We start from the raw sequence: 23690 nt of genomic DNA on the forward strand, positions 1-23690 counted from the left end.
AAAGAGAGTAAAACATGAACAATTATAAACAGAAATGATCACAAACAATAATGTTAAAATGATAATTAAATTGAGCAATACACTGAAAAAGTCCCTATGATTACATGTTACATTACAAATATAAAAACAATACTAAATGGCTGATATGTACAACTGTAAAAAATATATTGTTGTGATAAGACTGAACTTTGTTTTCAGACAGTTTCACAGTTTAGTAGATGTGACAGAAAAGAAAATCCATCTTATCTGGACAGAAATCCAATTGGTTGCGATGTCTTCTTGAAAATGTCTTTGTGGGAGATATTATGTTCTGTAGAAGCCTTTGGGCTTGGGGCTGAAACATAAAAAGTCACAGGTTTCTTTTTGAGTCATGGAAAAAGCTACAAAAAGCTAAGTGCAGATGTTTATTTTATTGTTTGTATCTTCATAAAACACCTTATGGCTAAACGTTTCAGTGCTGATGAGTGTGAATGCGTGCTTGGAGTAATTTCACGAGTCAGGAAATGGTTGTTACGTACGTTTTGCATTGGCAGAGTTGACGCCTTGGGTGTCTCGTCTTCCGCTAATGTCAGCCACAAAGAGAGAGAGACATAGAGAGAGAGGTAACTCTTAACGCCACACTAATAATCCAGTGTGATTGAACAGATAGGAGTAGGAATGGTTTAACTGTACTTGTCTGCGTCGGCAGATGATGAAAACGAGGATGAGGAGGAGGATCACGATGGATGTGACGCTGCATATGACCACCAGCATCCACACACTCAGTTTGGGTTCTGTGCACAGCAGAAAGAGACAGGCTTCAAACAGGATACAGTACACATTATGTAAAACCAAGTTACTGTCGTAAAAGAGAGATTGTGACAACAAGGTCATGCCTATGTCATATTTCCTGCTCTCCTCTCACTTCCTGCGCTCACCGATTTTCAGCGTTATGTCAGCCGACGTCAGCCGTGTGCTGTTCCGCCACAGCTCACACCTCCACTTTCCGCCACCTCCTGTCCCCACTTCCGGGATGATGAGATGGGCGGGGTGACGGTCAGATGTCAGAGACGACAGGAGCGATTGTTCAGGAGGGAACCATTTCACTTCCAGGTCAGAGGGCAGCGGATGGCCGATGCTGCAGGTCAGGTTGAGCTGCTGGCCAGAGATTAACTCTGTTCCTGGGGAGGAGATGACTACAGAGAGAGAAAGAGAGAGAGAGTGAGAGAGAGAGAGAGAGAGAGAGAGAGAGAATGGAAGAAGTGCAGAAAGAAAAAAATATTTATCACAATTTGCATGAAAAAATTTGACAGGCTTGGAAAAATCTTGTGCTCTCCCTTCCTCTATCTAAATGTGACTGAGCTTCTGTTGCTGCAGTGTGCCAGCAAAACTTGCCAAATTTAGAAGGAAAAATATTTGTTTTCAAATAAGACAGAAACAGAAACACAGCAACACATAACAGCATCTATATCGAAACCGCACTGCACATAGCATTAACAACCTATTTAAATTAAAAAAAAAAGAAGAAAAAAATCAGCATTAGTTAGTTATGATGATGTGCATCTTCCTAAAGACAATTGGAGCTGAAACAGTCAGTCAACCAGTCGATGGAGAGAAAACCAATTTGCAGCTATTTTGATTAATTCATTTAAAAAACACAAAATTGCTAAACTTTCTCTGGCTTCAACACATCAAATGTGAATACCTGCTGGTCTCTTCAGACTTATATTATAATACATTTAATATTATATTGTGTATATATTTGGACTTCTGGTGAGGTCTCCGGGAAACTACAACGGGCATTTCTCACTATCTTCCAACATCTTATGGACTATTTATCGATCAATCGAGACTCGCAGATGAATCGATAATGAAAACAATCATAAGCTGCAGCCCTAAAGAAAGTTATACAGGCACAATCCAGATTTCATTACATTTTATTTGACTTAGTTTTGTGATGAGTGGTCAACTCTGGTTGTCAGGTATCATAAAACAAATTCAATAAATTCAATTTTAAAAGCAAAGATTTTTGTACAACCTCAGTCCCTGACACCTTCAGGGCCTGCGACTAGACCACCATGTCATGTGATCCTTTGCATTTCTTTTTTTTATTTGTTACCTTATATCTTTATCTAACCATCAGTAACTTATAAGCAAGTCTAAAACATAAAAGGCAATGGTTCTAAGTAGAGCTGCAACAATTAATCAATGAAACGATTAGTTGTCAGCTATTGAATTAATCGCCAACTATTTTGATTAATCGATTAATCGGTTTGAGTAATTTTTTAAGAAAACATAACATGTCGTATATGGATCCAAAATGTAATGCCTTTATTTTCTGCGCCTAAGACTCTCAATACAATTTATAATTTGAATATAAAGTAAATTCATTTAAACAGCATCACATGTTTCTTGGTGCATCTGCAGCCACAACTACATATAAGAATGGAAACTGACAACTAGAGCTGCAACAATTAATCAATTAGTTGTCAACTATTATATTAATCAGCAAATATTTTGATAAATAGATTAATTGGTTAGAGTCATTTTTTAAGAAAAAAAAGTCACAATTCTCTGATTGCAGCTTCTTAAATGTGAATATTTTCTGGTTTCTTTACTCCTTTATAACAGTAAACTGAATATCTTTGAGTTGTGGACAAAACAAGACATTTGAGGACGTCATCTTTGGAAACACTGATCGACATTTTGCACCATTCTTTGACATCTTATAGATCAAACAACTAATCGATTAATCGAGAAAACAATCAACAGATTAATTGACAATGAAAATAAGGGTTAGTTACAGCCCTAGTTCTTGGTTTTAATTTGTTAATTTCATCTTCCTGGCTTGAACACCATTAAACCTTGAGTCACTATGAGCAAACACAAGTTGGAGAAGACCACAAACATTGCAGCAGGACTCCAGTGGGATTTAGTAAAACTTGGAGGTTCAAGAGCAAATCCGGGGACCCGTATTTCGGAGATACCTTGAATTAATCCATAAAATTGGTGGACTTGTTTCAATATTCCTGGTTAAATAATAGCTCAGATAAAAATGAAAAATCTTAGTTTTACACCATAAATCCTCCAAGTCCAATTAAAATTCATTGTGTTATCACACTCTTATGGAGGAGGGAAAGCTTGTTATACTCTATTAAAACAAGTGGAGCTAGACAAGCGTATTAGCCACTGAATTAGACACATGTCACACCAGGGACACTTCCAAATAAACTCTGCACCGGAGAGATGAAAACACTTGCACAGTACAACAGAGTAAAGGCAAAGAAACCCCTGTCTCCAAGTTGTTATAAATGAGAATTAGCCGGACATCTAGAAGATAAATGAGGACCCCGAGATAACAAAAAAGAACAAGCTAAAAAGAAATGTCATAAAGTATGACAGATGTGAGTGCAATACAGAGCTGGACTTGTACAAAGCTGTTTGTTAGGACTTACTTTGCAGCACCTCTACGTGCACAGTCCTCTTCAGAGTCGCACCATTTTTAAATTTCAGGGCGCACTGATAATTTCCACTGTCGTCTTCTCTCCCTCGATTTCTGGTTAAAGACAGATATCCTTTCTGAGGGTCTGGTACAGGGCGCAGTCCTCTGTTTTGGTCTGGCTTCCAGGTCAGTGGATTCTCCAGAGAGAGGTTGAAGAGCCTCTGTGGGCTCGAGCCTGATCTAGGGACAAAGTCCCAGAGAACTTCCTGGATGCCCTTAGCTGTGATTTGTTGCCAGGAGATGTGAGCAAGAAAGGAACAGGGGACCTTGAGAGGCCAGGATTTAGACGTATACAGAGGATGTAAAGGAGCTGGAGAGAGGTCTAAATAGGAAGGAAAGAGAAATAACGGTAAAGTTATTTTCAGGATGAGGGGAAAATGAATGCATATGTGCACGTACACTGTAACTCACCCACAACCGTGACAGAAACTGTGGCCTTTTTCTCTTTTTTATCATGTGTCACAACACAGGTCCACTGGCCAGTGTCTTGGCTTGTTACGGTGAATTGTCCTTGGTTATTCGCCACTTTCACTTGCTGAGGATTCAGCCAGTGTATCACTGGTGTATTTTGACCCTGAACAGTCTCTGCATTGCAGGACAGAGACAGTTTGTACCCAGGCAGCAACAGAGGAGACGGTGGGTTCACAGTCACTAAGACAAAGAATGGAAATGATGAAAATTATTATTATTATTAAGCTTTGACTTTTTCTTAATGTTGTAGATAATTCAGTATTTTGACTTCTAATTGGCTGTACATTTCCATCAAGTTAACATAATTAAACAAATAGAAATACAGCAGCAGTTAGGTATAAGCTAGGGCTGTCAATCGATTAAAATATTTAATCGTGATTAATCACAAATAAATCACACATTTTTTATCTGTTCAAAATGTACCTTAAAGGGAGATTTGTCAAGTATTTAATATTCTTATTAACATGGGAGTGGGCAAATATACTTGCTTTATGCAAATGTATGTATATATTTATTATTGGAAATCAATTAACAACACAAAACAATGACAAATATTGTCCAGAAACCCTCACAGGTACTGCATTTAGCATTAAAAATATGCCCAAATCATAACATGGCAAACTGCAGCCCAACAGGCAACAACAGCTGTCAGTGTGTCAGTGTGCTGACTTGACTATGACTTGCCCCAAACTGCATGTGATTATCATACAGTGGGCATGTCTGTAAAGGGGAGACTCGTGGGTACCCATAGAACCCATTTTCATTCACATATCTTGAGGTCAGAGGTCAAGGAAGCCCTTTGAAAATGGCCATGACAGTTTTTGGAGCATTATTTAGCCTCCTTTGTGACAAGCTAGTATGACATGTTGGTTGGTACCAATCGATTCCTTAGATTTTCTAGTTTCATGTGATACCAGTATCTTCATTCTAGCTTTAAAACTGAGCCCGCTACAACCTAAAAATAGCAAATTGCGTTAATGCATTAAAGAAATTAGTGGTGTTAAAATTAATTTTCGTTAACGCGTTATTATCACGTTAACTTGGACAGCCCTAGTATAAACCTCCCCAAATGTTCTGAAGTAAGAAAACAACACGTTGTTGTTTAGCTTGACTAACATGAGTTTTTCCAACACACAGCCCTGAATGTTAAAACATGAAATTTACAGTTTTCTAAAAGCATACACTAGATTTTACCAAAATACATCTGCCCCTACATTATGTTGACAATTACATAAAGTATTTTGTAAGATTCCTTTTAAATGAAAATGTATCAGGATGACTGAACTGATCACCTTATTCTTACTCTTACCAGTGAGTTTGAGTAGTTTATATTCAATGATATTAGCTGGTTCTGACTGTTTAAAGAAAAAAGTCCCAAAGTTTTGTTGTTGGATGTTTTTGATGATCAGTGAGTTGCCAGACCAGGATAATCTGTCTTTCCAGAGTGGATCTGCAAAGCAAGAATTACACGGTTGTCAAAAATATCCTAATTTGTTTCATCTGTTGATGGTAAAAACATGTTATTATATCTGCGAACAGCTCAATGCTCAGTTCACCTTCAGAGGTCCCCTTTCCGCCAAGGTTATTGGACCAGGCAAGTTGAAGGCCATCCACTCTACCAAAGAACCAGTACAAATATGTATTTAAATTATTCCCCACTGGCCTAAGGGAAACCGTCTCGTTCACCCGAGCATATATCACCTCTGCTGCCCCTAAAAGAGTGAGAAAGATGTTATATGTTTGTGCACAACACCAAACTGTCCTCAAGTCAAAATAAAAGAACCATCTGCAATCAGTGCGTCTTACCTGTTGTTGACATGAGCACAGCGATGAGAAGGAGGACGGACTGAATTGAGTTCTTCATCTCAGACACACGTCTGAAAAACAGTTAATACAGACTAATTACTGATAACATATTTATATATATTTTGCATGTTAATACATTTTTTTGTATAGCAACTTCATACATACAATGCAGTTCAAAGTGCTTTACATGAAAACGACACTAATAAAACTAGTGATAAATGTACAAATTGATTCTAAATGAAACAGGGAGCTGGTGCTAAAACGGGTGTGATCTGCGCTCTTTTGCTTGTTTTGGTTAAGACTCTGGCAGCTACATTTTTATGAGAAGTCTCTCTGATTTCTTGATTTCTAGTCCAGTTAAAGAGCACGGCAATAGTCTAGACCAGAGAAGACCAAAGCATGAATCAATTTCTTTCTTCAACTAAACATTAATTTTGGACCGGTCAACATTTTTTAAATAATTAACCCAGAATCATAATTTTTTTGAGGAGAAGCCATACTTTTATTTGGCACCTTTCTAAAAGCTCTGTGGACGTACCTTTTTTCTTTTTTTAAATGTTCGTCTACATAAACATTTCATCATTATAATAATTAATTAATAATTAATATTTAAGTTTAATTATGATCTATAACAACACCCAAGCATTTTCCCTTTTCATTGAACCTGTTTTACTGGAGTTTTTTTAAAGCCACTTAACATTATGTCTTTTTTTGATTGAGCCCCAAAAACTATAATTTCTGTTTTTGTCTCATTTAATATATAAATAAAAACAGTCATCTAAGGTGTAATACTCTTTAAGCAGTCCAATGTTTAATACTTTAGACTGTTGGGGTTGTCAGACACTGAGATAAAAATACAATTGTGTGTCGTCGACATAGATATGAAATTTCACACCACGTTGTAGTATAATTTGGTTGAGTAGGAGCATTATCTCTGGGAAAAGAAGAGGACCAAGTACAGAGCCCTGTGGAGCACCATCGGCACTTTTTCTGAGGCAATTTAAGATTTTTTTAGCTTTAGGTAACTTCTGTGCCATGACTATGACGTATTTGTCTAGGAAGCTATTTAACTGTTTATATACTGTAATATACTTTGCCAGTTTAACCCTGCAAATCTACCTTTATGAAGCTTAATGTTTGGCTTTTGATGAATATATTTTTAAAACTACTTCTTTTTGGATTTATTTGAGAGCCTGTTCAGTGGTTATATTGTACTAGACTGCATTATGTTATATTGTTCCTTATATTTTGTCCACCCTCTCGACAAACAGAGACAGAATATTACTCGCCACTTGTCTATATACAATAATATAATATAGTACTAACACTAACTACAGCGTCAAGAATCGCTGTAACAGAGTTGAACCAACCCCTCGCTGACAACTGAACTTTTATGTTTACAAAGAAATAACTTTGCAATGTTTAATTTATGGACAGAAAAAGCCAAATTAACCATCAGAGCATTCAGTTCGACAGATTTGAAATTAAATATTTGAAAAGTAAATTAATGTCGTAGAGACGTCCTTACTTTTGTATGTATATCAACTTTTGCTGCAAAGAGAAATTATTCAGCAGGAAGCAGAGAGGGGTTTGTGGTGGTCTCAGATTTGGAAAGATTTGAGAAGATAAAAGACAAAGAGTTGAGAGAGTTGAGAGTAGGCGGCCTGTGGTGGGTTTTTGGATGAGAAGAAACAGACAAATGTCGGAGGGAAGAGACACAGAGCGTACGCTGGGTTGTGGTGGGACTTGATTTAGTTAAGGTGCAGATTCTTATCCCAATCCTCCCCCTCTGCCTCTCACACCCCCTCTCTTCCTCCGCTGTTCCACGAAAGACGGATCTCTCCACGCTTAAAGAGAGAAGAGAGACCACAGCACCAGCAGCACACCTAGACTGTGGTTTAAAGGTAGATGTTTCTCTCTTTTCACTCCCCTATCTCTCTCTCTTTCTGTTTTTTTATTTCATCTCTTTAGTGTGTACAGTATGTGATTGTGCACAAAAACATCTTTTCAAAGACGTTCATTGTTGCTTTTATATTGACTTGACCCTTTAAAATAATATATATAGGTTATGTATTGGATCTATTTTTGAATTAAAATCAAAATCAATCCAAAAAAAATAATAAATAGATAAATAATTTGATTGAAGTCACACAGGCCTGACAATTTCCCATGATGAAGATTAAGCTGTTCGATCTTAACTTTGAGTCGCACTTAAGGCCAAAAGCGAGCGCAAGAGACTAAGATCAGAGATTTATTTGTCAAGATTTTATTTGACTTTGCGAGCAAATAAAATCAAAAACGTCAAAATCAATCCAGATCACTGCTTATTAGATTATTAGGTGTTTTGCCTCAAAATTAAATAAATTATACTTTATAAATATGTGAGTAAACATGATGAGCGTTGGCTTCTGATTTATACTTGCCTAAAGTTATAAAAACTAAATATATATATTAAGAATAAGAAAATGATAGGCCTGACTCCAACATGAGTTGTTTGTTATGTTTTTAGATCATTTGTTGTGCAAATTAACTTCCATTGGTGTATTTTTCCCTTTTAACCTATTACAACGACACTTTGCAACAATGCGTATACTTAAAGGCTTGTAGGTTTTGACTAGGACTGTCAAAGTAAACGCGAGAATGCAATAGATTTTTCGGAGGTTTTAGCGGGCTCAGTTTTAAAGCTAGAGTGAAGATACTGGTATCATATGAAACGAAAAATCCATTGGTACCAACCATGTCACAGTAGCTTGTCGCGAAGGAGGCTAAATAACTCCAAACTCACGCTACATTTTGGCGAGGAAAAATTGTCACGGCCTTTTTGGAAGGGGTCCCTTGACCTCTGACCTCAAGATATGTGAATGAAAAAGGGTTCTATGGGTACCCACGAGTCTCCCCTTTACAGACATGCCCACTTTATGATAATCACATGCAGTTTGGGGCAAATCATAGTCAAGTCAGCACACTGACACACTGACAGCTGTTGTTGCCTGTTGGGCTGCAGTTTGCCATGTTATGATTTGAGTATATTTTTTTTGCTAAATGCAGTACCTGTGAGGGTTTCTGGACAATATTTGTCATTGATTTGTGTTAATTGATTTCCAATAATAAATATATAAATACATTTGCATAAAGCAAGAATATTTGTCCACTCCCATGTTGATAGTAAATTACTAAATACTATTAAAGTTATTATTAAAGTATTAAATACTTGACAAATCTCCCTTTAAGGTATATTTTGAACAGATAAAAAATGTGTGATTACTTTGCGATTAACCACGATTTACTATGAACAATCATGCGATTAATCATGATTAACTATTTGATTGACACTCCTACTTTTGACAAATATTTTTGTGGTATAAAAATATTAAAGTTTGAGCACACTGGTGGTTTAGGGGTTAAGGCACAAGCCATGAACGCAATGTCCCCGGCTTGCGTCCGGCCTGAGACCTTTGTCATTCCTCATCTTGCTCTCCTCGTTTCCTGTCATCTCTCTACTGTCAGCTGCCCCATAAATGCATAAAATGTCCAAAAATCTCTCTAAAAATCTCTTTGTCTCACCATTAGAGGCTCACAAAGATCCGCAATGTCCTGTGAAAATGAGTTAAAGGCCTCTCCATAAAAGTATCAGGATGAATATTTCAAATTTATTAAGGTCACAAAGTCCTTTTTATTGTACTTATACCAACACTAATCCCAACACATTGATAAAATTCAGCTTATGGCTTTAAAATGTTACGATCATCCGTCTGGGGCCTCGCACTTAAAATGGCAGTCAGTCAGTTACCCCAAGAAAAGCAGCATTAAACATTAAAATGTGAGGTGATGTGTGTCAAGGAGAAACGTCTCAAAGCAAATGGTTTATGTATGTTTCCGATGTATCTATAAAAGATCAAGGACTGTCAACATGTGGAGAGAGAGATGTGTGTGAGATTTGATAGAAAATAAATAATGTTGCATTATTTATTATAACTGAGATCAGGGTTTGTAGGAAAGTAAGTAAAAGGGGGAGACCGAAGACTGAAGAGCGAAATTGATGATAAACAGACGTTGAAAGTCACAGCAGCACCTGTGGAGCTGCAACCCAGAAACCGAGACGATCGTATCTGTAGTCAGGATGGAGCGTCAACAACAAGCAGAGATGGAGGGGGAGGGGAGGGGAGGGTCAAACACTGGGGGGAGGTGAAGGGGGGACGGCAGCGAGCAGAAAAATGAAAAGGAAAAGGACAGGCAGGATTACAGTATAATTTATTGATTGAGGTGTGTCCGGTTTTCACTATTTAGATTATTATTTTGGGCCGTACCTGAACTGAATTCAACATCTATTAAAAAACGTTCTCCTTAATGAATTACACACAGATATAGTTAACGCAGATTAAGCAGGAAACAAAACTGTTTGACTTAAAAATCAGCGTAACACGTATTAACTTTAATGGTATCTCAACATATTTTGCTCAGATTGTCATATTGTATTTAATAGGTCCGTGTAAAATAAATGCAGAAACAATAAAAGAAGAATAAATTGATTTGTCCTTTATAATCTGTAAATTGTGTGTATAGCGTTAGTCTATTTTGTGCTGCCCAGTGCTTCACTACTTTTTCAAGAACGCATTAAGCAAGAAAGAATAAATACAACAAACACAAATAAAACTTAAAAATGGTGCAATTTACAATTTTATAAAAATCTATTTCTATGGTGTTTGTTGTTAATGATTTTCATATTTAATATTCTAATTTTTCTTTCAGTTTTACTTAAAGGATCGGTATTTGCATTTGATTAATACATCTTGTCTTTGCAGCTGTAATTAGATAAATATATAAAACTCAGTATGACCTTTCGGCCCCGCTGACGTCTTACAGGTTAAAAATGAGTATCAGATACGATTTTAAAAAATTGCATTGTTATTTGGGTATACAGCAGTATATGTTTTTATATTTTGAAGTAAATGCATATTTAGCAAAACATATATTTTTTTAAATGACAGTATACTCACATCTGTTGCTGAGTGCTGAGTGTCCCTCTGTGTTCAGTGATCCGGAGTCGGGTGGAAATGGTGAATATTTATCAAACAAACTCTCTTTTTAAGTGCCGTTGCACCTCCCTCGTCACTGATTGGTCTGGAAACAAAGCACATAGTCGTCCATCAAACCCAAAATCAGAATAATGACCTTTGATTGGTTGCTACAGAGGAAGAGAGCAAGATCTCAACCCTATGTGTTTTTTTTTTACGAACCTAAAAGTGTTTGAACTAATCGTCTAATGTGTTCAACTTTTTTAATTTTAAGCCCAAAAATCATGTTTTTTTCACTGAACATAACCAAATAGTTTTATCGCCTAAATTATAACTAAGTAGTTTTGTAGCAGTTTTGTTTGATTTTGTTTTAATGTCGTAGTCATTTTAAGCCAAACTATGATGTATTTTTACCAAACTTAAGCAAGTAGTTAACTAAGTAGTGGTTTTGCGTTATTTTGTTTTGTTTTGCTCCAATTGACAACGTTAATCACATGTTTAAAACTGAGACCGTAATCTCGGAAAAAAATACATCTCCCTCGAAACGTAATTGAGAAAGCAGTTTAGTTGTACAGTAACGTAATTTTGTAGTTTTGTAAAACTGTATGCGCTGTATTATAACATTAGATTAAAACTAAATCTTTAGGGCAGTGTAATGGTGCCATATTTTAATCAGTAAATTCTAATAAAGTCATGATTTTATTTGTTCCTTTTTACTTTTTTTATCCGTCCGACAAGTAAACAAACAACTAATCATAATTGGCTAAAATTGCTATTTGAGTTGCTGCCTGATAACGGTCTCCACAGACTCATTATCTATCTTTAGCATGTTCTAAATAGCACATGGGCTGCTTACGGCCTAATTTATTATAATTGCTCAGTTGATTTTCCCCTGGTCATATAATTGTACTGATTTAGATACATAATTAGTTTATCAGAATTCTGAATGCTGAACCAATCTTCCCAAAAGCAGCTGATAAATGCAAATTAGAAATGAAACAGTTCATAAAAAGAAAGACTCAGACAAAGTGCTGCGAGGGAAAAATAAATAGTTTTGGGGAAATTGTCTCGCTGGGACGGCTGTTCAGAGAAATGTGAGTTTAATATACATATGGTGAAATAAATATCATCGTAAAAAGACATCCGTCAGCGCATTTCATCTCCAGATCAACTTGTTACAACTCCAGCACCTGGTCCCTGTGTCCTTGCGATCATTTTTACTGACTTACTATTACTCTAGACCACTGGTCAGGACCCCCAGGTTGGGTCGCCAAAGCTTCACCGGGGGTCACGAGGCTTTCTTGATTTTAAGGGGTGTAAGAAAACTTCTTTTTTTTTTATATATGCAGTTGGCCTTTATCTCAGCATTTCATTTATTTCTGTAAAGAAAGCTAAATTAAATTTTTATTTTTAAATTTTGGATTGTTATTTAAGATATAAACAGGATAAGGGCACGGTGAAGACCTGAATACAAATTATATTCACAGAGCCTTCCCTCTCCGCTAAACAGCCTCATCCTGCATCAGAAAAGCACGCAGTTAAAACAATCAAAGAGCTGATAGAACAATAGCCAAGCATCAGAGAGAAGAAAATGTACATATAGACAAAGAATTATATTAAAAGTTCCGCAAAATATTGGGAAAACTCATCTCTGCTGCAATATTCACAGGAAATAATCTGCTCCAAATTCATCCAAATCGCTCGTTTTACACAAACTTCCTGCAGTTATTGTACAGTTTATCAGTTGTTCTCTACCGTTATTGTTACGCATTGAATATGATATGAAATATCCTTAAACTATGTCACTTAGTCAAAGGTCAGCAGTTTACTGAATGATAGAAAAGGGGTCCCTTAAAGAAAAAGGTTGGGAGCCACTGCTCTATACTTAATCACTTTAACAACGATAAAGCCTTTAGATATCTTCTAAGAAGCGAGCAAAAGCTGTTGTGTGAACACTGGGAGCTACTCACATCAGCGTGCTTTGTAGTCTTAAAATTCACATCAAGATAAATGGATGTAAAAGCTGTATGAAGTCTGTGGGGTCTGACAAACATAAACACTGTTGATGTTTCTTGTCAAAATAGTCTAACTGCTCTTGTATATGTAAAAATACAGAATATCTACCAAAGAAACATACATACTATTTATTTCTTAAATTCCTCCTTGAGTAACTTTAAAGTTACATAATTCATGTTTCCATCGCTGTTTGATAACTTGACACATATAATCTGTATCTGCGTGTTACGGCGCTCCATTGATGATATATCACACGTCAAGCGTTCAAATCCAAGACACTGTTTTTTGGCAGCTACAAACTTTATGTACATCATTTTGGACACATTTCCTCGTGGTCCAGCGTGCCACGTCTGAATGTTTGGTGGTAAAAAATAATTTGACTGGAATTTAAATAAAGGTTTGAAGAAATCCTCGTCTGCACGAGTTTGAACACGATCCCGCCAAACGGTCCGTGTGGCTGGAGGAGATTAAGAGTTTCTACTAAATGTTTTCATCTAATCTAATTCTAGTTTTCTGTTCTGATGAATTAGTATTTAATGATAATATACAAGCTGATCAGAATTAACAAATCAAAAGAGAGCAGGGATTTAACAAACAAACCTGTATATGGAAAGTGCAGGTTTCATCGCAGTGATAACCAACATTTCTCCCTAAATAACTAAATACACTCATTTGCCTCCTGTGGTGCTGCTTTTGGACCCATTAAAGAATGATTATTTCTTCCTTTATATGTTTTTGTAACAGATATTACACAGTTCATTTTAAAGTTTACCGTTTGTAATGCTTTCTATGCCGTTTATCTCACTTATATACATTTTTGTGTGTTTTACTAATGTTGCTCATTGATGAATGTATTATAGGTACAGCCCTTTGAAGCATGCTTTGTGATATTGAGCTATAATAAACTTTGACTTGACTTAACTGGAGCAGACCGGCCTACGCTCTTGTTCAAATTCAGTGTTTCATCCACATTTCATTGCGTATTTTAGTGATGTGAAGAAACTCTATTGGCAGTCATCCAGTGTAAAATTCAGATCACACTCTGCATGACAAGTAGTCCTCGTAATACTTCTTGGGTAAATGTACACCTGTGCGGGAGCCAAACATCTGTTTGTGCTTATCTGCGCTCCTAACCTGCTGTAGAGTCTCGTCTGCACTCAATACGGCAGTAATACAACATCTGTGGCTCTCTGTCTGTTGTCTGAGTTTGTCTCTAACAGCTTATTGTGGTCCTTACTGAAGTAACACACACAACTGCAAAGATTGTTACTGTTACAATATCGCTTTACAACTGCGCTGATGTAGTTTTATTACAGGAGTTAAACACTGAGGAAAAATCCTCTAATTAACATTTAAAACCAATCGCAAGGTTTCTGAAAAGGTAAAGGAATGTAAATGACTAGGCCGTCACAGTCGGCATTGTTTTTGTTTCTTTCTTTTCAGCAAAACTTGAAAGATATGTTCATTAATACCTAAAACCGTAAAAGAAGGTTTGCAAGATGAGGCACTCTTGTTGAATTTCAGGCTTCAGCGTCAGCAGTAAGAGAACGATACAGATAGCTTGTGAAGGTTTAAGATTAATTTGAGTAAATCATTTTGTTGTACCACAATGAAACATTAGATTTTAAGCATCCAAACAACACAGAAATTCATCCTCATGCAATAATGAGGCGATCAGTCTGAGGCTCAGCTAACTAATGACAGCTACTGGGATCATTAAGGGACTGGAGCTGCAGAAACACACTGCCGAGGTGGTTTAGAAACATAAACCACAACAAGGACAAAACAAACATCTCGCTCACGTCTCATGTGTCTCTCTGAGGTTTGTCTGCCTGCCTCTGTACTGCGTTCATAAAGGGCTCACACCTGCTTCTGTTCCCTCTGAGCTCAAAATGAAACAAGCCTTTTGTTTGCTCTTTAGAAGGAAACCCTTCAAGTTATGGCCGCCATACAGAAACATTTAGGGCCTTGCGTAAATGAGTATCCTCTCACAGAACCTCTGGATAAAAACGTGTCGGAAAGAAAAGGCCAAAATGTGACTCTTTCTCGGTGGATACCCGTCTGTTTTTGAGCTGTGATTTTGATGGAAAACACCTGAAAGTGAGGATTCCCTCATTAGTCACACACTTAACGAGGGCGTTTCGATCCCATCGTTTCATTACCGAGAGAGAAGAAGACTAAAAGTGTGGGCCACAAGCAAGACTCAAGGGTGATTCACTTTTTTCATATACTGTAGATCTCACTGTTTCCTCATCCTCCATTCACTCCTACAGAGGATTTCCCTCGACATGCGATCTCTATCTTCGGTCTCTGACTTGTTTTTGTGTGTTTTATAATCATTTCGAGTTAGACGAATGGTGTGTGATTTAAGCCCAAACACTGCAGGATGTCTGAAGCCCTGCCTAGACGGGAAGGTACCGAGTTTGTGTGTCTGTTCTGATGTTTCATAAATACACAAAATGTCAGTGGAAAAGAGGTTGAGAATCAGAAACAAGTGACATTCTGCTCAATGACTGAAAAATGTTTGTTTCACCATGAGGGGAACTTCATTCAAACTTCTTTGAAACGTCAGAGTTGTGAAACAATAGATGTCTCTCCCACTCACCACTTCACCTCAACCGTTCATACACAGCAATGCCTATTTTTGTGTGTTACTGTATTGTTTGTAGGCTGTTACAAATCATTTCATCAGAATGGAAAAATAAGTTAGTTTAGATTCATACTCAAGCCGGACTGCTTTTGTATTGTCAAGTCATGTTTGCGTAACATTTCTAAGAAATTCAAACTAAGCAGAATTATTTTTGCCATCGGAAAAAAATGCATCATGGTTCACAAGAGACGTATACGGTTCATGTTAAAGCATACTGTTATCGTAAAGTTGTCATTAACATAATGCTGATTTGCTGAAGTTTAATGATGACGTTGGTTATACCATGGAAAAACTGCTGTACGCTCCCACAGCGCCTACATACATGCATACAGCAATAACTGTTTCTTTAGTGGAAGTGACTACATTCCTGTAAATAATCAATTTGACCATATTATTCATCTAAATTACTGTGAGAATTAGACCTCTCTACTAAGGGATGAACTGTGCGTGGAATAGGGCTGTGTATTGGTAAGAATCTGGCGATACGATATGTATCATGATACAGGGATTACGATTCAATATATTGCGATATATTGCAATACTGTAAGCAAGGAGATTTATTAGAATTTATTATTATTATATATAATTTCAGGAAAACTGTCATATTATAAAGAACACACCACTATATGCAGGCAAGTATTTATTGTTGTCTGCCACCCAGAAAGTTTATCTGCCACTTGAAATCTCTGCGTTAAATGAAGGAATAACATTTTAAATCTGTTGTCATTCAATGTTCGATATATTTTATATAAACAACATGATATACATGGTAAACTACAGTATTCTAATTACACTGTGGCTCCCGGGAGAGCCCTATTTTTCGGGGTTGGCATGGTATAGTACAGTATGATTATTACAGTACAGTATGATTATTTAAATATTTGCTTTGATTAAAAGCAAGCTGCTTAGAGCTCGTGTTAGGAAGTTAAACAGGTCATAATTCTCTCTATAATATCTATTTTATATTACTGTGAAAACATCTCCTTCAAACAACTGGATTCATTCAAGTTTCTTGCCAAAAACTTAATTTTACGAGATTACATTCGAACACATGATGATAACGTTGTAATTTACCTTCGCCTATGAACGCCTCATATTAATAACTCAATGGCACCTCCGTTAACATTCGTATCTTCGTTATTTATCCAAGCAGTACTGTGCTGCCCACCGGCTCCGAACAGCTAACGTTACTAGCTCTCCTCCTGCTGAGTTCAACACAGATTTGTTGTTCTCAGTGTAGCTTTATCAGGGAAAAAATAACGTGCGTCCAGTACATGATAGAGCTTGCATATGCATAATTGTGCATGTGTAAGCATCAATAAGAGGAATCGATAGTCACAGACGCATGAAATTTCAAGGAATTTCAAGGAATTGGAGAAGTAGGAATTCGTTCTTAACGGGAATCGGTTCTCTTTTCCCGTCCTCAGCATTGACATACAAGTGTGTCATGCAGTGTGGCTTGACTCTGTCTCACCCGGCTTTGGTCTTGACGTGGTCTCAACTCCTCAATGTCTTGGTCTTGTCTCGGTCTCGATACATTCTGGTCTTGGTCTTGACTCAGTTTAGGTGGCCTTGACTACAACACTGGTTGACAGTGTAAAGATGGACAGAAAATGTGTCACATGTAACTAATGTCCCCGAACAGTGGTAGAATGTAACTAAGTACATTTACTCAATACTTAAGTACAATTAGGAGGCACTTATATTTTACTTGAGTATTTACACTGTAACGTTACTTTATACTTTTACTCCACTATATTTTGAAAGAAAATATTGTACTTTTTACTCCCCTACATTTTTTAGACAGCTTTAGTTACTAGTTACTTTGCATATTCAGCTATTTATATAAAATCAAAAAAATATATCACAAATCCATTACGATGTCTTATCACAGGTTAAAGGTGAAGCAGGCGAGATTGGAGCAAATATTAAAAAAAGTTATTTTTATAAAACGGTCGCTATATTGTGACGGTAGTACATGAAACAGGTAACCTGAAAAAAATCATGTCTCCTCCGGTGATCGTAACGGCATCTGCAAGATTTCACATACCGGAGGAAAACAAGCAGTCAGAGCTGATCCATCTGCTGTGACCGGAGCACAGCCAATAGCTCTCTCTCTGAAATGACCTGTGATTGGCCAAAGTCTCCCGTCACGGGCTAGATTTTCTAAAGCCTGAAAACAGAGCCATGAGGAGGTGCAGAAGTCTAGTTTTCTCTCAGAACACTTGAATTACAATATGCTGAAAGGTTATTATGGAATTGTTGCCCAATGATGCCAAAAATATACTGCCTACTGCAGCTTTAAGTTACCCAGTGGTATATAAAGTACTTAAAATTAGCTCCACCTTTACCAGCTGCAACATTTAAGTGATGAACACATTAATTCGTCAATAATTATAATTCAATGATATAATATATGTTAGGCCAAAATGGGCCATTCTGCATAACGAGTACTTTTAATTTTGATACTTTAAGTATATTTTGATGCTAATACTTTTGCAATTTTACTTAAGGAAGACTTTGAATGCAGGACTTTTAACAGAGTACTTTTACACTCTAGTATTGCGACTTTTACTTAAGTAAAAGGTCTTATACTTCTTCCACGACTGTCCCCGACTTGAATTAAACTGACGACGAGGCGGTTATGTGATGCGCCTTAACTGTTTATCTATTGCAGCGCCAGAGCAAATGCATTAGTCAAAGTGCAAAGTCACCTGGGCTCCAACTGCAGGTGCAAACTGCACAAAACAATCCACAATCCTTTAATTTAAAATGATCACCTGAGAGGTTACGATGTGAACATGCAAACCATAATTAGACCCTCCTCAAGGTGATCTGAAAGATCCACATTCACATAAAAACACCCACAGAAAACAAATAAAGATTCATCTTCATTCACCTCAAATCAGACAAAGCACAGGCAATTTAGTGATATCCCCACAGTTATGGTCTTGACTGGTCTTGTGATAAAATCCCAAGTCCTCTTTGTCTGAGACTGAAACAAGACCGAGTAAAAATACAGACGATTCCGAGACAAGACCAAGACCTTCAAAAAGCAATCTTGAGACCGTTCTTGAGTACAACAACACTCAAATAAAGGAAAAACTACCTCCCAAAGTAAAAGAGTAGAACATGTGATGTACAGAGGTAGACGACGAAATAGACGACTGCTCTCCTGTTTGATACACACAAAGGTACGCCATCTCTCAGCAGCTTACTAGTTTGTTTGCAAATGTACTAAATTCCACAACTGCTGCATAAAAACTGCTGCTCTGCATCAATCCAGTATCTTCAACATAGATTAGGAATTAGATTATTTATTGTCAGAAATGTGTCCTACATTAAGCACAGTCCACGACACATAAACAGGACGAACACACATTATTATTCACAAAAACACAGCAACAATGTCATCCGCTTAACGCTCAGTGTCCGACATACACAGGTGCACACATCTACCCAACAGCTTCAGAACAGTTTAACCATTATGTTTCATTTCCTGGTTCGATGCACTTTACTCTCGGCCTACTGGGAACCATCGTCTTGTTTATCGGTTTGACATTAAAGCTTACAAACATTAGCAACACTGAAGGAGCATCACTCAACCTCCATCTTGTTATAAATTAAACGCCAAACTAAAAAACGCATGTTCAATCTGAGACTGATCAGTGATCGATAACAATGTACCAGTTATTTAACTTATCAGAATCTGCACTGACAACTGAAACTTGCGGGAACTAAAGTGAAACACGAGGGGATTTTACACAACTGGAAATAACCTCTCAGGTGATCATTCTTAATTAAAGTATTGTAGATTGTTTTGTGCAGTTTGCACCTGCAGTTGGAGCCCAGGTGACTTTTTGTTAGCCGTCTCCTGGCGCACTGAAAACTCACAAATCAACTGTTGCAGCTCTTTTGCGGCGAAAAAAAGCTGCTGATTGGCATCCAACATAATATGACACAAACTTGTACTAAAGGTGTTTACATGGTTTTGATTAATTTAATGTTAGTGTCCACAATAAGCAGACTTTATATAATGAATATCATGATTTTCTCAGGTACTGAGATGCTGAGTTGCTCCAAATGGAAATACAAGAAGGAGGGACACACACTAGTTCAGAAATTTCAGTTTCATTTTGAATGATTGTGTGCGTGTGTGTGTGTGCGTGTGTGTGTGTGTACTGTATGATCATTTGTGTAACACAGACAATGAGAAAGAGAACTGAGTAATAGTCATGAAAAGGGAACCCTGTTGTCTCATATGAAAACACCCCCAGGGCAACATAGACGTTATATTTTCATAACAGAGTAAGGGAAACGCAGCTTAGTAATCGCCTACAGAAGAGACGAAAAATACACATTGAGCCACTAAATATGAATGTTGACATGCTCCTCGCCACTCTGAGAGGGGGAAAGGAACACCTTTTCTCTTACTACTGTATATATGATGTAGTCCATTATTTCAGCTGTGTAATCTAGCAAACTGGGTTTGAAATAACGCAATGCAATTAAAGAGGTGACTTCAAGCCTCATCGGTGTTTGAAGATGTTATTGGGCGACCTGCGTTTGTGCGTTTGTTGTACATAGTCCCCTGAATTTTAGGACAATGCAGCAAAACAGTCGTCTTTAACAAATTGTATTCTATGGCCAAACATGGTAATGGTTATTGACTCGCCAAGTTAGTCACCTGGAGTCAATACAGCTGCGTATCTGTTTGCAGAAGACCAAGCTGATGGTAAAAGCCCCCAATACAAGCACGGCATGAAGATCATTAAGTTTAGGGTTAAATGATGATCAACAATGTTTTGAATGATGGTTTTATAGTTATCAAAATGCAGTAATTGCTTTTAGTCCCTTCTGTGACACTCCAAAATATACTGAAGCATTTTGATGACTATAAAACCTTTTATCATCGTTTAAAACACTGTTGATCATCTTTTAACCCGAACCCCTAACCCGAACCCGCCTGCAGGTGGGTTTTAAAGGGTTAAACTTTAATTAACACATAAATAAATTTTGGGTTAACTAAAAACTGTGGGATCATGTGTTAGAGATATTACTTTTCCACATACAGTTGATGTGAACACTCCCAGATTAAAGCAGAGCGTCAACTTTTGAATGTCATTGTTTAAATTCAAATCAAATGTGCAGAAACAACGAGCCAACACAACAAAAATATAACTCTGTGCTTCTACTCGGACTACACCGTCTATTCACAAGAAACCTTCAACAAGCTGGCCGAAATTTAAATGTGCACACAAAACAAAATAGTCCCAAACACGATGTCGTCCGTACTGACAGCCCATTAATACATAATGTAGGCCTTCTTAGGTGACTTCTTCTAAACTGATGGGTGTTTAGATTGTAGTAGTGAATACAGCATGGACTGACGTAGAAGAGTTTAGCTGATCTCTCTTGTGGTAACGCGTATTTGCTTTATATTCAGATCAATTCAAAATACTTCATTCGTCCCTCAAAGGGCAATTCGGGGCAAGCGGGTTTACAAACACAAAGACTCACAAGCACTTCATTCACACACGTTAAAACAAATCAAAATATGTCAATGTAAAGAAAAAAGTTGAAATACACAGAGCATTTACCATGTCCAACACCACAAAGGAACGTTACATCAAACTGTGCATTTATCAATCTATACACCGGGTGAACTGACCGGCATTTGTACCGCGCCTGTTCACAAGTCTTATGGCTCTTCTGGCTACACAGGCAGCAGGGTTATCCCCGTGTCAACGTATACAGAAGAAGCATAATATGTTAGATCAGCCATTTTTTAATGTCCTGAATAATGTTTAAGTTGATATTAAATATAACATTTCCTGTGATGCCACATTTTTAGGCTTTTCGGGTAAATAAATAAACAAAAACCTTTTGGACTGTATCAGTTATCAGTGTGTAAAGCTGTTTTTAAAATACATTTCATAATGCCTAATCATTAATATAAGTTTTGTATCTGATTACTTGACAAACTAGACATGACAGAATTTGGCAACATGTTACGGTAAGCGTCAACCAAACATGGACTCTAAATATGTGTTAAAGTTTTAGTTTTTCTTCAGTGTTTGATTGGATAAAAGCAGAACTTGTATTAATGAAAACACCTGCATTAAGCTCCCACTGTTTACGGTTTGATTCTCGTGCGTCCTGTTGAATTCTTGAGTACATTACGTTTATATACGCTGTATGCCACATTAAGCATGTGGACTGCAGCGACAAGCACAACGTTTATACGTTACAGTACAGTATACTATACTGCTGATATACTTATAATGAACAATACAATGAACCTGTAAAGGGTCTGTTGTGGCATATCTCATTCATTTGACCCATAGAAATATTTTACAGACTAAATTAGTCCAAAATACATAAATATAACAAGTTATCATGATTGTTTCTCTTTAAGGATGTTTCAAGTTAGAAACAAACAGCCATCATGTGAAAGATTTTAAAATGACGATTACGCTGTGCTCATCAGAAGAATACGTTATTTGCAACAAATAACTTACGACAAAAATACAGTGTAATTCTTCCCAATAGAAAGACTTTGTGTGTCAGTAACATCTTCTGAAAAACAGTGAATTATTTTAAATATATATTTTTTTAATGATTGGTGTTTAAAAGCTGCAACAATCCTGTTTCATGTTGACCAGTTTGCAGGCCGCAAAGTTGCATCCCTTAGCAGCAGCTGACCCCAACAGTTAACAGGAACAAGATAAAGATTAAACATTCATTTATTTAATACTTTTTATATTTCCAGAGATTTCTTTCCTAAGACTTAGATTGTGCACCACTTGCGTGTAGCACCCCTCGATTGCAAAATCAACGAAATGTTGTTGCCGTTATTTCACAAGTTTTGGCCTTTACACTTCAAGAAAGCGAGCAAAAGATAATTCTATTTTAGGCATTTCTCATTTGAGATTTTGAAATCCTTCTCAGTGTTATCATCAGGAAAAATCTCCCATAGAGCGTGAAATCCATACATCGAGGCTGATACACTTAAACAGCTATTTAAGGCTAGTGATAAAACGAGCAAATCATTCAGCACTGTTTTACCAGATCCAACTCATCTGTGTTCCTATCAGCTAAATATCACGAGGCATTCAGCCAGAACATTGGAGATATTCTGGCTCATCGTTTTCTTTTAATTATTTGAGATCATTTGTGTCAGCTTGAGGCAAATTACGAACAAGACAGACAAAACCAAACCAAGGGCAAGGCAAAACAATCAGTATGTGGAACGAGAGAAAATGAGTTCTAAAAATGTGGCCTGGGACGAGGCTAGGTTTTAGTGATACAGCTTTGCCCCTCAGTGCCCCTTTGCTTCTGTCTACGAGAGAGCATCTCAGGCAACGTTTATCAGTATTTGTAGAAACTATTTGTGCCCTCGTAGACAGACATGTTGCTGTCCTGACATGTGCATCTTCCCTCTGTAAGAATATCCCTTAAATCTGCTTTTAAAACAAGTAGAATACTGAGTACACAGTAAGTTTAGAAGTACTCACGTGTGATGTTCTCAGTGCAGCGATGAGTTCAGCTCTGACATTTGGTAGACTGTACGCTGTGCAGGTGGCTCTTTCACTCACACACTCTCTCTCTCTCTCACAAACACACACACAGGAAGTCAGACACCATTATGATCCCATCCTATCTGTTCTGTATTAAATGGATTACAAAGATGAGGATTGCATAGTCACACACACACACACACACACACAATGTAGAAGTTTTGTAAAGTGGGTTTATGTTACAAAATACGTATACCATATAAGACATGAAATATGTTTTCACTCTTAAATGCATACCAATATATATATATAGTATACATTCATACTGGTATGCATTTAAGAGTGAAAACATGTATTTTGTAACATAAACCTACTTTACAAAACTTCTAGATTGTGTGTGTGAGTGTGTGACTATGCAATCCTCATCTTTGTAATCCATTTAATACAGAACAGATAGGATGGGATCATAATGGTGTCTGATATACAGTATATGACATACATACATACATATATACATAATGTATGTATGTGTGTCGTTGGTGGTCGTTGTGTTACTGTGTGAAACAGGTGTTTACTGTGTGTTTCATTACATGCAGCGCTGCACTGGTGTCAACACCTGCATTGTACTGCACCAGTTGTGGGGAATTCAGAGCTTCTGTACCAATGCAGGCACAGTTTAAAGCATATTAATGAGCATAAAAGAGTAAAGAAAAAGGTTCAAAATCCTTGAA

The 23690-nt window shown here is 37.1% G+C and overlaps 1 protein-coding gene across 3 annotated transcripts; it reads right to left on the reverse strand.

Annotated features, from left to right (window-relative positions):
• Window positions 1–187: 187 nt before the first annotated feature.
• Window positions 188–23042, reverse strand: cd4-1 (CD4-1 molecule). 3 transcript variants are annotated; one of them, XM_037784881.1, is made up of 11 exons: window positions 22957–23042; window positions 10756–10879; window positions 5759–5829; window positions 5509–5664; window positions 5262–5402; window positions 3893–4132; window positions 3435–3803; window positions 918–1175; window positions 673–773; window positions 519–562; window positions 188–334 (listed from the first exon to the last, which is right to left on the reverse strand). In XM_037784881.1, the coding sequence occupies exons 3-11, from the start codon at window positions 5814–5816 to the stop codon at window positions 304–306; spliced, it is 1398 nt and encodes a 465-aa protein (XP_037640809.1). In that variant the 5' UTR covers window positions 5817–5829; window positions 10756–10879; window positions 22957–23042; the 3' UTR covers window positions 188–303. The 3 variants fall into 3 exon arrangements, with proteins under 3 accessions (XP_037640809.1, XP_037640810.1, XP_037640811.1); XM_037784882.1 differs by lacking the exon at window positions 22957–23042 and adding an exon at window positions 16514–16714; XM_037784883.1 differs by lacking the exons at window positions 10756–10879; window positions 22957–23042 and having other exon boundaries at window positions 5759–5847.
• Window positions 23043–23690: the final 648 nt, after the last annotated feature.

The sequence above is a fragment of the Sebastes umbrosus genome, chromosome 11 (assembly GCF_015220745.1).
Source record: "Sebastes umbrosus isolate fSebUmb1 chromosome 11, fSebUmb1.pri, whole genome shotgun sequence".
NCBI classification, from domain to species: domain Eukaryota; kingdom Metazoa; phylum Chordata; class Actinopteri; order Perciformes; family Sebastidae; genus Sebastes; species Sebastes umbrosus.